This window comes from Caloenas nicobarica, chromosome 2 (genome assembly GCF_036013445.1).
Source record: "Caloenas nicobarica isolate bCalNic1 chromosome 2, bCalNic1.hap1, whole genome shotgun sequence".
In the NCBI taxonomy this organism is placed as follows: domain Eukaryota; kingdom Metazoa; phylum Chordata; class Aves; order Columbiformes; family Columbidae; genus Caloenas; species Caloenas nicobarica.
The window spans coordinates 20104417-20118042 of NC_088246.1; the positions used below are offsets into that span (position 1 = coordinate 20104417).

General features: G+C 52.1%; 1 protein-coding gene across 1 annotated transcript in view; it reads right to left on the bottom strand.

Annotated features, from left to right (window-relative positions):
- The window catches only part of SPAG6 (sperm associated antigen 6), a 37953-nt gene extending 32233 nt beyond the window's left edge, over positions 1-5720 (bottom strand). Inside the window, exons 1-2 of the mRNA XM_065629905.1 lie at positions 5644-5720; positions 5458-5553 (exon numbers count right to left, since the gene is read on the bottom strand). Coding sequence (XP_065485977.1) covers positions 5458-5553; positions 5644-5668 — 121 coding nt within the window. The 5' untranslated portion in view covers positions 5669-5720. The remainder of the gene's footprint in view (positions 1-5457; positions 5554-5643) is intronic.
- Positions 5721-13626: the final 7906 nt, after the last annotated feature.

The following is a 13626-nucleotide window of genomic DNA, read 5'->3' on the forward strand; positions in this document are numbered from 1 at the left end:
CACTAATGGAGCAGAACTAATCCTGTTCCAAGAGGACTGAGTTTCTGAAAATGCCCCTCACAGGGCTAGTTAGTGGCCACCACTCAGTCCTTCAGAGACACACAAAAAACAAGGTGGTCACAAGGAGCTGCTTCTTTTTAATGGCCACTCACTAAGATGAGACAGAAGTTCCCAACAAATTCTGGCTTTGAAATTTCTATTTGCAAATCCTCTCCAAACAGGCCAGGAGGCTGAGGAGGAATCCTGCAGCAGTTGAGCTTTCAGTTGATTTGAGTTACAGAAAAAAGACAGTCCTCTAGCTTCAGCTGCATTTACTTTCTCATCTCTCTGGTACCTTCCTTAATACATAGCCTCCTTCTTCCCTTCATCGAGCACCACCACATCATCAAGCCTCAGGGAAAGCCACTCCCCTCACTTGATCTACTACAACTCCAAATATAACCTTTTGCCTTTCATGCCACATTGCATACTTGTCTCCCACTTAGCAAAACATTTAACTCAAAATAAAAGTAATTTAAAAAAAAAAAAGTGTGTTCCTTCACACGACAAGGTGCATAGACTCAAATGTTGAAACTGGCTACAGAGGGGAACTGGAATCTGTCCATGCCTATCCACTTGCAAGATCCAGATAGGGCAAGAAAACAGATGCTTTAAGGGAGCAGCTCTTCTTCTGCACAGCTGACTCAATAGCCATCCTCCCTACGCAGCCTATGCACCCAGCAGGCTTTCTACAAAGCACCGCACTATCAGAGAACATTCTTTAATATTATTTAAAATGTTGAACCACATCCTGAAATCCCTTCCCAGAGCCTGATCCTCCTAACACAGGGCCAAGTGTCCAACTGTTGCATTTAAAATAGGTACATTTAAAATGTGTACACTAGAAAGTGAAGTTGAGAAAAGCACGAACACAAAGCCTCAGTGCAACCGGATGAGGGAATTTCTCAAAAACAAAGACTCCTAAAACCACTCTAAAGAGCTGGAAATACCACTTTAAAAACCTGTCACAAGTGAAACAGCTCTGGAGCCAGGAGAGAGCTAACGTCCATGACATCATCCTTTACCTGCATAAAAACAGACCATGCAGTAGAGGAAAATCTGCCGCGCCACCAGAGGTGGTGACAGAGCCCTGGTTTGATGCAGGCAAGCCCTGATCCCAAACTACAGCCTCTTGCTAACACAGATTGTGCGGAACGGAAACAGGAGCAGATGCCCAGAGTTAAAAGAGGAAGAGAGGACTCCATCCTGGAATATAGTTTGTATGCTGGAGTGTAAGGCCTCAGAAGCAGCTTGATACCAGGCAGAATGGAAAGGAGACCTGGGCTCAGGGTTGTGGGCTGAGGGTGTGAGAGGACAGTTGGAAGAGATTCACTGGGTAAGGGTCTTCCTTTACACCAACGATTTGGAACTTGGCTACTGGAACCCTGCATACTGGCCAGCAAGTAGGTAAAGCACAGGAACAGAAGTTGAAGATACCTGCCTGAGATGCTAAAAATACCCCAGCAGCAATGAGAAGGGAACCCAGGTGTGCAGGGTCCCAGCACAGAGTGCCATGGCAACACACATGCTGCTAGACCACACGGCTTTAAATTTCCTTTTCCATGTTCCATACTCAGCTTTATCTATGACTTCCACAGCCATTATGCTTAAGAATGCGAACAGCCCCAAGAAAGAGGTTAAAGACCTGATCTTGTAATATCTTTGAAGACAAAGGCTAAGTTGCTAAACCGTTTCTTAATCCCAATGATATCCTTAAATAAATTACAAATTAAAAGCAACAATCCCATCGCAAGCTCTAATGCCAAACAAATAAAAATTTAATTCATGCTATGAAAGAATACAAAAATTAATACCCAGAAGCAATTCAAGTATAATTTTGATACATTTATTAATGCTGAATTGTAAATGCCTCTTTAAAAAAAATCAAAACAAAACACTATTTCAAATGGACTACTTATTTACAGACTGCTGCACTTCACAAGGCAGACAAAGAAAGAAGAATTAGGCCCTCAGTAACTACCACTCTTCAAAACATTGTAAAAGACAGGAAGCTGCCTAAATCTCAGTGCAAGACAGACAGCTCGAATTCATATGACATTATAGATGAAAATAGTCTATTTCTAGGATTTTAAGTTTTGGAAGGACGAGGGGTGTGAAGCTCAATAATGCACTCCAGTACCAAATTTCATGAGCTGTGCCTGCCAAATGAATAGATTTATATTAAAGAATATGTTTTAAAACTTTACTATCAAAGTAGCTTCTCCCATTAGTCAACAGCCCTCCAGAAATGAGATTTGATAAATTAATTGTCTGTCATTGTTCCACATATATGTATTTACTAAACTGAAAAAGTTTAAGACTTTTGGAGATGTTTTTTCCAAGTATCAATTAATTAAACATTAAAAGGACAAATCCTGCAACTATTATTCAACCTTATCAAAGCCAACCTCAGAGTTGGAAAATAACCAAGAATGAGTTCTGACAAAGGAATTTCTCTGATCATTCCATGCACTTCCCCACCACCTGGAAGCTGCTGAGCTCCCAGGCACTAACTCCCCAGGACATTCCTGATCACGACAGAGCCAGTGCCATGTAAATGTGTCAAAGTCCAGGGCCAGATTCCAGTCCCCTGGTTACAACCACTTTTGGGATTTCTGCTCAGTGGGAAAGGCACCTCCAGAGCTTGATGAGATACAGAAACCTCAGGAGAGAGATGCCCTGGGAAATGGTGGGTTTCCTGTTGGCCCTCTCTGACCTCCTCTCCAGCTTGCCAGTTCACACTAGTTTTCCTTACAGGTCATACATGCATCGGAGTCTCCACAATAAGGGTACCTTGGGGTTTCTCCACAGCCAAGCCAGCTTCAGGAACTCCCATCTCTGATCCTGGCTGCTTGCTGCCCTCCACGCTGCAGTCTGCCGCTGCTTGTACCTGGTTCAATACCGTAGGAGCAGGCCTTCTAGTGTAATTAAGAATTACTTTTCAAAAACACTTCCATCTTCCAGGATGTTACCGTGGTGCCCAAAGACACCTCCACAAAGAATGAGGTCTCAGGTTAGTATTTATTTTCCTTATAAGATAGTAAGTATTTATCAAAAGGACTTCTATAAATGGGACCAAACACTTTACTCCTTGAGCACTGATCTTTCACTGCTGTCAGTCTGAATTTTGGATATATCAGGAATAGAAACTGAGGCAAATAATACAAGAATACACCACAGTAAATTTTAAGGGCTCAGTTTTGTTGAAATTCAAGTCACTGTAATCTTGCCTTGTGCTTCAGCCAGAAAAAGACTAAACCCTGACAACCTTTGAGATCCAACCAAAGAACCCTGCAAGGTGCCCCGACTCATAAAGCTAATGGAAATGACAGCAGGCAAAGACTTTCTGCATCCTTTTAAAACAATGATCGACAAAAAATGAGTCCCCAATCTTTCAAATATGGATTTATACAGACATATAGACAGACATCTTTCTTTCTCAACTCACTGCTCCAGAGCTCACAAGATCAAGACCATAAAAGGTACACCAGCTATCTGCTAGACAGCTGTGTCTCAAAATATTCGTATAAGTGTTTTTAAAAAGGACAAAATCACATTTTATTTGGAGGTTTTAAAAACCACTTAATCACATTTCATTAAGAGAAGGTTTTAAAACCTGTATCTAGCACATCCAGAAAAGGTCAAAACTAACAGCTACCATTTTAATCATAGAACTATGAATTAGTCTTAAAGGCACACACTGGGGAAGAAGGTAAAATATTTGTCAGCCTCAGCCATTCAAATAAGTGGTAATAGGAAACACTATTTCTGCAGACATTCCCCTCTTTTTTAGCATCTGAAAAATTAAAGCCTATGGAAAAGCAACTCAGTACCAGAATGAGCCAAGAAGGATGATAACCTACACAAATGCACATTTCCACATAACTACCCCAGAGCATGATCCCTGTGAAGTTAACCTGCAGGCCAACGCTGGCAGTGCACGGAAAAAAAGTTTCAGGCCTCTGAACTGATTATTTCTTCTGCACAAGCAACAAATCAGTTCTGAGGTAAACCGACTAACCGTATTGCATCAAATAATTATTTTAAGAACAAGAAATACAATGTAATTAAAAGTTATCTTTGCTTTCTTAAAATAGAAACGCTGCCTGAATGGCATCTTTGTCTGTGAATGGCTAAAAACCAGAACTGTACATGGAGGCAGAGGGACCTTTTCTTATAAATAAGACATAAATTATTCCCATGACCAAGGTGTCTCTTTGGTAAATAGTGATCATTTGTATAAACTAAAGCAGTGGCATTAACTCACTGAAAGATGAAAAGGAAAAGAAAAAAAAAAAAAGCACAGCAAAGCAATCCAAAAGGCCTGGTATCAGTGTGTCACTCCCAAAATCAAAGCAAGTATTTCTTTAACGAGAATTTAAGTGACAGGTTTTCAACAGAACCATTTCAACAGACAGTTGTAAATATAACAACCAAAAGTTGAAAGTATTTATGTGACTGGTTTTCTTTTTTGTTTGCTTGTTCCCATTGTATCTCAAAACAAACCAACCAACCAACCAACCAACCAAAACCAAGAAAAAGAAAAAAAAAAAAACCTGTCAGCTTATCTAGATTTGGGAAAACAAAATCACGACAAACCAAAACATAATCAATTCATGAATACTATATGATTAACTACAGATTTATAGCACTTTTTCCATCTGGCTTTCAGGTAATCGATTACTGAGCACTTCTTTTTCCTCTTTTCAGCTGAGGAACTCTGGACAAGGGGAGTGGATCTGCCAGATGCCAGCAGCACAACAGCTGGTAGAAGTGGTCCCACAGCTCCTGTTTCTAAAAACGCTCAATTTGGTTCATGATATCCCACAACAGCAATATAACAAAAGCAATTCCCTCCTAAGCTGAGTAAATCTGCTGGTAAAAAGCATTTAGGAACAACTTGTAAAGCCAGTATAAAAATAGTTACTTCTAAAATAGTTTTTTCTTGGCAAGTCAGCACTGGCGTCAACGGGAATTCTGTTCTCTGTACTTTACATAAAGCTGCATCGGAAGTACAAGGAAGCAAATGAAGAAGTTGGTTATACTAGAGAAAGTTTCCCCGAAATAAAAGTTTTGAGATCACAGCCAGAGACATGCACCCCAAAGCAAACACAGACAACCCCGCAGCCCCGCATGCACCTGCCCCGCGTCACCCGCCTCCCCCCGCGCCGCAGGGACCTGCCAAGCCCGCCCGAGTCCTACCGGGAAAAAAAGCCCTTGGAAACTCAGTGCCCAGCCCGAAGGGGAGGGAAACGGCAACGGGCGCCGGCAGCCCCGCGGGACCCCGGCCCCGCCGCTCCGCCCTCCACCGCGCTGCCAGGCGTCAAGCGCAGCAGCGCCGGGGCGCGGAAATCCCCGCGGCCGCGCACGGCCCGGCCCCGCCGCCCCTGGCGTGGCGGAAAGGCGGCGGGCTCGTACCTGCGTTTTGGAGGGTCTCGATGTTCTGCGGCCGGGCGGCGAGCTCGGCCACCGCCTGCACGAACTGCGTCCTGGCGCGCTGGTACTGCTCGAAAACTGCGGGCGGCAGCGCCGGGGCACCGGGTTAGCGGCTGAGGCACAGCGCTAGCGGCCACCCCGCCGGCCCCGGCCCCGGCCCCGGCCTACCTTGCAGAACTTGCCTCTGGCTCATGGCGGCGGCGCGGCAGCTGCGCACCCGCGCAGGGCCGCACTGTGTACTCGTCGCCCTGGCAACCGGGCGGAAGCCGCGCCGCGGGGGAGGCGGGGCCGCGCTGACGCCGCCCGTGACGTCAGCGCGCCCGCCCGCCGCGCGGTGCTCCGCGGAGTGCCCGGGCCGCGCCGTGCCGCGCCGCTCAGCCGGGGTCCGGCGGTGCGTGCCAGCGGGGGCTGTGCGGGGACCGGGACAGACACAGCCCGGGGGCTGTGCCCGGCTGGCGGCATGTTGCACACTTGTGTTAAATGTATAAGTATGTGTATAGGTACAGGTGTGGGCATAGGCACCTGTAGAGATGCGCGGGGGCGTACGGACCGCCAGGTCTGCGGAGAGAGGACTTCGCGCCTCTGTACCACATACATACCACAAACACATACGCAGCGGCGTGCAGATGTATCAATGGGTATAAAGGAACAGGCAGTTCCATCAGAACGCACACAGGCAGCTGTGTTCGCTCAACTCTATCCGAGAGCTGCCGTCCTCCGCAGCACCCGCGGGACGGTGCCGGGCCCAGCGCAGGGACTCGCCTGGGCCGCAGAGGCGGCTCGTCCCCCGCCGGCCGCCGCTGCTGCCCCTCCGTGTCCCGCGCAGCGCGGGCAGGCTCGAGCGCCGGGGCAGGTCCCGCTCCGCTGCTGCACAACCTGCCGAGGGCCCGGCGGGCAGAGGGATGGAGCCCCGCGGTCCCAGCTGAGCCCCACGCATCGCTCGGCAGCTCCTGCGGGGTCCGGCTCCCGCTCCCCCTTCGCTCCCTGGGTGGGGAGAAATAAAAAGGAAGATAAACGAAAAATAAGGGCAGCCGCAGCGCTCCCGGAGCTGCCCCCACAGCAACTTCATTCTTCGGGAAAGGAGGTCCCTTGATTTTAATTTTTTCCTTTTTTTTTTTTTTCTTAACCACCACTGCGATTCCTCCTCTGGGATCTACGCTATTGCCTTACACCCTCGCGCCGGCCCACTACGGTTTTTTTCGCGCCGCACGAGGATTAAACTCGCCCCGCGCGGAGTCGCGGAGCCCCTGCCCACCCACGGCCGCGGAGCGCTGTGGCTTGTCGGCGGAGTGGGCAGCGCGGTGGCGCACGGGCGACTCCGCGGGCTACAGCCACCGCCTCTGCCAGGAGCCACGCGGGTCGTGCCGCGGGACGGGCAGGCTTTGCTGACTCCATGCAGCCGCGCAGAGTTGATGATAAGCCCGAGCGCGCCCACCCGCGCAGTGCCGGGAGCTGCCTGCACCGCTCGGGTGCCGGCGGCTGGGGAGCAGCTCCTGCTCTCTGCGTGCAGGGGCGAGCCCAGGAAGGGACACTGGGCGAACGGCCCGGCAGCAGCCCTCGGCTTTGCCAAGCACAGATACTATTTATTCCTCTGCCACGTAACAGTACTTTTTAAATTTTTTTTTCAACAGCGTATCACTCTGGCAGGTAATCTGGTGAGTGCCTTCCACTTTTTGCATCCTGATGTCTCCGGCTCTAAGGAATATTTACGAATAATTATCTTCATAACCGATTGCCAGCATGGTTGCATCTGTGAGTAAACACAGCCTTGGAGGTCTCTACAGCAACTAATGCGAACGGTGGGACGGCAAAATGAAACCAGGGTCATCAGGATTTGAATGGAAATAGACTGTACATCTCCTCCAGTATCTTTTGAGGGCGATTCCCAAGACGCTGGATATTTGTGAACGAAGTTACTAGTTGGCTCTGCCATTGATCAGGCTGCTCTAAGCAGAAAATCGGAGTCTAACCATTCAATTAAAAAATGCCCCTTTCTGTAGCCACCCTCTGACGCACAGTGCCTTCAGGATTTCATAGGCTGGTATTTTGTTCTGCAGAGCTCTAAATGTACAAAATCAGATAACTGACACTATGCAAACATATTATTTGATAGGTAATATAAAGTTTTGTCTCATACCTGTAAAGTTTAAAGTCTGAAGTTACTTCAGCTGCATTTTAAAAGTTTGAAAAAGTGCAAGAAAGAAGTCTAATATTAATAAATCATCTCTGGGTTTGCTCGACTGAAAAGAGGTGGGCTAATGTAAACAATATAATGGTCTAAAATGAGCCACGTATTTCCAGGAGTATTTAATGCAAAAAAAATCTCTCTTTAAGCAAACAAACAAAACAGGCGGTGTGCTGTTCTTTACAAATAAATGAGACAAATTAAATCAGATTGGTGAGAAGGTCGTTTGCCACAGAAAATATTTTGGGAAATTATCACCATGTGTACTTGAAAAGGGAACAGCTGTTAAACACATTTCTTTATACTTATTTCTGTTCTTAAGTTAAATAAAAAAATAAACAAACAGTGATGAATTACTTCCAGAGACAAAAAAAAAAAAAAAAAAAAAAAAGCAGATGTGTCGATTACAGATTAATTGATTTATCTGTCTAATTAAGTCTAATGTTCGGATAAGTTGAACAACAAAACGCACCCTGAGTACCTCCAAAACTTGCTGTTACATTTCGTTGCTTGATACTGAGTCTGTTCACGTGGTTATTATTAATAATGAGGAATAAACACCATGCAAATACGGTCTGCGGAAATGTCACCAGTTCTCGCAAAAGTACTGAAGACGGAAAATCATTTATGGAAATGACGTAGTTGTGAGACTTCATTGCCTGCTGCTGAGGTGCTCATTAGTGGGAAACCTGTATCCTTAGATGAGTGGTGTTAGTAACAACTGCGTTACTGCATACGTCATCTTAAAAAAAAGCGGAGACCAAGGGAACAGGCAACAATTATCCAAATTAGTAACGCTCATTCGCTTTCTAGTGGGTGTTCTTTAATCTCAGCCTTTGATTCACTCGGAAATACGCCCGTAACGGGGCGGGAAAGCATCATTTTCCCAAAGCCGATGAAGGTCGAAGTTGTTCCTGGAGTTTTTTGGGGGGAGTGAGGGATACCGGGGGGGCTTCCCACGGGTTTTCCCGGCTTAGTTCCGTCCCCTCGGGTGCGAGGCAACTGGTGGCTCAGCCCCCGCACGGGACTAGCCTGGTCCCCCGGAGGTCCCCGGGCTGGAAGGGCGCTGGATGGCAGGTTCAGGGCTGGGCTCGCTGCCCACCCCCCGGGTCCCGCTCCGTGGTGCCGCGGCTGGACAAGCTGTGTCTGCTCCTCTGCGACATGAAACTGCGCGACGCTCATCACAAGGTGAGCTCTTCCCGCGTGTTGGTGTGGTGACTTCCTAGCGGCACGCACCGGCTGCGGGGAGACCCCCGGTCCCCCCCGGGACAGCCCGCTGGGGCTGCAGAGAGCCGGGCTGGAACTACCGCCCCACGGCCGCCCCCCGCGCCCCTCGGCACCGCGCTGGGTCTCCCGATCTGCCTCTGGAGATTCTCCTCCGCTTGCCACACGCCTGGCAAATTGTTCAAAGCTTTGAGCAGATATTTACAGGTTACAGAAATTAGTTTTTTAATCCCGTGCGCGCACGACTGAGTGCTTTTGGTGGGAAGAGCAACGCGCAAACTGCTCCGCTCGCTCCCGCGGATCGGAGTCGGAAACGCTGAGCTTTTTAAAGCGAGGAGGTTAAGCGTGGAAAGGTTAGTGGGAGTGAATGCGATGTAGGGAACTGAAGTGCTCTCTCTAAGAGAGTGTGCTGAGTGAGTGATTTCCATCTCTGTGTATAGCCTCTACTGAAATATATTTGAATTCTAGAATTTTTTTTTTCAAATTTAAGTTGGGCTTTGCCATTACCTGATTTTACCAAAACTGTCAGCGGGACCGTAGAAGTAGAGAAACCCCTCTCTTTTTCCCTGAGCTCTGACTCGGGGCTCCAGCAACACACAATATTCTGGGGTGCTCTCTCCGGATTTTTGGTAGTGAGTTTAATTTGTGAGACTTTCCTGTAGAGTAAATTAGTTCTGTGAGGCGAAGACAAAAACGTTGAGGCACTTCAAACACACTAGAAAGGGGACTTCTTTTTATTCGCCTAAGAGGACGACGCTGGCATTTGAGCAGATATTTGTAACCGTAAACATGTAAACGGTGTAGATTTGGCTAGTGGAGATTGGTGCGTCGCCATTGCACTAGCCGAAGGCAGAATGAAAATTCTAAGGGATAAAAAAACTGGGAAAGGGCAAAACATCGCAGGTTGACTTGCGGGATGGGATCAGGAAATATCAGCTGCTAGGGCTCAGCCCTTTTAACCACGTGCATATGGTTACACCTCTGGTTTCCTGCGGAACCGTCAGCGCTTGTGCAGTGCCATTTAAAAAAAAAAAAAGACAAATATTTTTGGGACGTTCCAAAACTGAAAGCCGGAGCTTAATTTATTCTGGGGACTTGAAAGGAACGAGGTTTTCCTTTGTGTCTGTTGCTTCGGGGGAGGGTGTGTGTCGGTTTGGCGCTGAACGCAGCTCGTATCTACATATGTAAACCCAGCAGCGCTTCACCCGCCCTCGCCGGTGGGATTGCGGGCGCTGGCAGCTCACAACAATGCTGCCAGACAATGAGAAATACGCGGAGCCTGCGCGGCTGCGGTGGCGAGGAGCTGGCCAGTATTTGGCTCCAGATTTAGAAGGACCCAATCTGCGCGACGCCCGGCGGAGTCCGCCGCTCGCCCCGCGGCCGCCTCGTCCTCCTGCCCCATCATTGTCCCTGTCTGCTGTGGTTAGAGGGGTGGGGACACGCAGCAGCTACACGACGATATCCCGGTCTGCAGAAGAAGGTGTAACGAGAGGCACCAGCAGCAGAAAAGGCTGCAAATCGCTGTCGTGTGGTTGCTATTAGCAACAAATCAGCTGAACAGCCTGCAAACCCCGAGCACCTAGGGCGGAGGTGGCAAGGAAAACGCAAGGGCTGGAGAGGCTGGGGCTGATGGGCGCCTTCCCGAGGGGACCTCCCGTGCAGCCCCGAGCTGCCTCCCCGGAGGGCGGCCGAGGAGGGACAGGGCAAGGGCAGCCGCTGCTGTCACCGCCGCGCACTGCGCTCCAGGAGAGGGGAAATGCAACCCACTTAAAAGAGACAAAATGGCAGCTCGTGGCTTATAGGCATCCCTCTCGGTGCTGAGCGCCTGTCTCGTCCCCGCCTGTCCCCGCTGCTGCCAGCTCCTCGGTGCCCGGGGGCTCTCCTTGCCCGCCCTTCTGCCCGTGGGCAGCGCCCCAGCCCGGGGACCAGCAGCGCGGTGTCCCCCGGGGCTCCAGCCGCAGCCCTTCGCCCTCCACAACTAGCCCACCCATCCTGGTAATCAAACTCCGGTCCGTCCGAATGGGACATGTTCCGACCGGCTGCACCGGAACACCCGATAGCCCGGAGGAGCCGCGGTTCCGTGCCCCGCGCAGCCCAGATCCGGCCGCCGGAGCCGGGAATCCGCAGAGAGGGTGCGCCCGCTCCACACCCCGCTCAGCGACAGCTGCCTCTCAGGGGCATCATTCACACAGCATCCCTGGACCATGGCCGTGCCAGCACCTTCCCTTGCACCATCGTTTTTGCCTCGCTTTTTGAGATTTTTTGTTTTGTTTGAGTGGGTTTTTTGTTTGGGTTTGGTTTGGTGTTGTGGGGGTTTTGTTGTTGTTTGTTTCATGGTGTGGGTTTTTTGTTTGTTTGTTTCGTATTTCCCATTTAAAGTTTTGGGAGTTGTGTATGCAGGGCTATTTTGGCGTGGAGCTTTTTTTTTTTGTTTGGTTTGGGGTTTTTTGTTTGTTGGTTGGTTGGTTTGGGGGTTTTTTTTAAGGATCGAAGGCCTCCAACAGCCGCGGGATCTTTGGCACGATGTTTGGCAGAAAATGCCTCGTATAGGAGGCATCTTTCGAGCATCCCTAGCACATGCAGAAGGAGGAGTGGGAAATGCCCGTGCTGGCAGAGATGCCCCGGAGGTCCGCGCTCAGCGGAGGCCCCGGGATGCGGGGCGACGCCTCCCGGCCTCGGCCTCCTCCACCGAGGATGCGGCGTGCGAGAGGCACGGGCGGCGCGGAGCCCGGCGGCGGGCGCGGAGGGGGAAGGGCGGCTGGCTGCTTCTGCTACGGGAAAAGTGCCTCCCTGCCACCGGGGAGGCTGACCCGGCCGCTCCCTGGGGAATATCCCCCTCCGCTCCGTTGAGAGCATTGGTGCGAGGTGCGGGGAAAGCATCTGCCTTTCCCTGGGGATGGGGAACATACAGTCCTTTGTCTCTCTAGACGAGGTGCGATAATCAGTTGCGTGCCATGAAAATATGGGCACCAAATGGCTGCCGCGTCCCCCTCCTCTCTCTCTGCGGGGTGGTCGGAGGGACCGGGGCTCCGCCGTCCCCTGGGGAGGTGTGGGGCCGGCCGGCCTCGGAGGGAGGCCGGGTCCCTGCGGCACGGCGGGCGGGGACGCGGGATTACGGCGCCCCGCAGCCGTCCCGGGGATGCTGGAAAGCCGCGTCCCAGTGCCCCCTTCCCGGCACGCACATCCCCAAGTGTCCGGGCCCGCTGGAGCTCCCTAAGGGCAGGACGGCGGGGAAGGGCAGGCAGGGACGCAGGGCGCTGCGGGACCTGCGGCTGCATCGACTCGGCGGAGGGCAGCTGCGGCCGGGGGTGCTGCCTGCCGGGCGGGTACCCCCGGCGCGGCCCGGCCCGGCCCGGCCGGGCGGCGACGCTGAGCTCCGCATCTCGCCGCGCCCGCCCCACCGGTGGAGGCCGAGCGGGCAGCGCTCCGCGGGGCGCCGGGCGGTGCGGCGCTGCGCGGTGCCGCGCGCTGCTGCGCGGAGCGCCGGGGGGTCCCCGCGCGCCCCGTTCGAATCTGGCGGCGCGTGGGCGAAGTTCCGCGGGCGCGAGGCGGGAGAGCTGCGCAGGCGCAAGATGGCCTCTGCCCGGGCGGCGGGGGGCGCGGAGCCGGCCCGGCCCGCCCGGCGGGGCGGCAGCCGGCAGAGGCAGCCGGCGGGGGCCAGGCTTCGTCCGTGCCACCGGCGGGGCCGAGAGCCACGTTTCCGCGCCGGCCGAGGAGCCACGGCCCCGCCAGCGGAGCCGACGCGGAGCGAAGCGCAGTCGTACCGCAGTTTCCCGCCGGCCTTCCCCGGCCCGGGGCAGGCGGCGGCGGCACTCCCCGGCGGCCCGGAGGCCCTCGGGCCCCTCGCAGCCCCGGGTCGGTGCCGCCTCCGGCATCGCCGCTCGCGGCCTTTCTGCCGCTGCCCGGCCCGAAGCGTTCGCGGGTCCGCGGCAGCGGCCGGGGATGTAAGTCTCTCTGTGTGCCCACTCCCGGCTGGGAAAATCTCCGTTTGCCGTGGAAATTACGTGTCCTTCGTGCTTTAGCCGTTACCGGGTTGCTTTCCTTTTTGTTTTTTTTTTTTTTCTTTTTTTTAGCCCACATCATCACTGTTAAATAAATGTCCCATCCCCAATGATGGTGAGACCGAAAGTCGCCCCGGTCCCCGCCGGGCTTTAACAGTTTTCCTGTTGTCCTGGTCAGAATCCTCTGTTAGTCGTGTGGAAAAGGAGTGAAGGAGCCGGAGCTGGAAAAAATCTTTGCTGCCACAATTCTCTTGCAATTCTTGAATTAATAAAGCACAAAGCAACTGTGGCTTTTAGCTCGCGGAGCGGGGCAATGACTTTGAACTCGGGAAAGCGGAGATCCGCAGCCCTTCGGACGGGAGAGCAGGTTCTTCTCAAGGCACTTTTTTGGTAGGAGACAGGCAGAAAACATGAAAAAGAAACTGTTTATAGTAAAATAAAGGAAATCCGTTTCAAGTACCCAGAGTAGAAGCAAGAACGTTAAAAATTAACAGCGGAAACAGGAAACACTTATCTGAGTAAACACTGTTTCAGAATTTCACCGTATTAAAATTGGGAGGGCTCAAGGTGCTCGTCGGGGCCGCAGTCGCCCGCCCCCCGCTGCGGTTCCTGGCGGCGGGGGCCGCTGCCGCCGCCCGCCCCGCGCCGGGGCTGGAAACCCGAGCCAGGCGCGGCGAGACAGCCCGATCCTCGTGAACCGGTTTGGTGGCAAAGATCGGAACTGCAGGAGTTCCTGCGTGG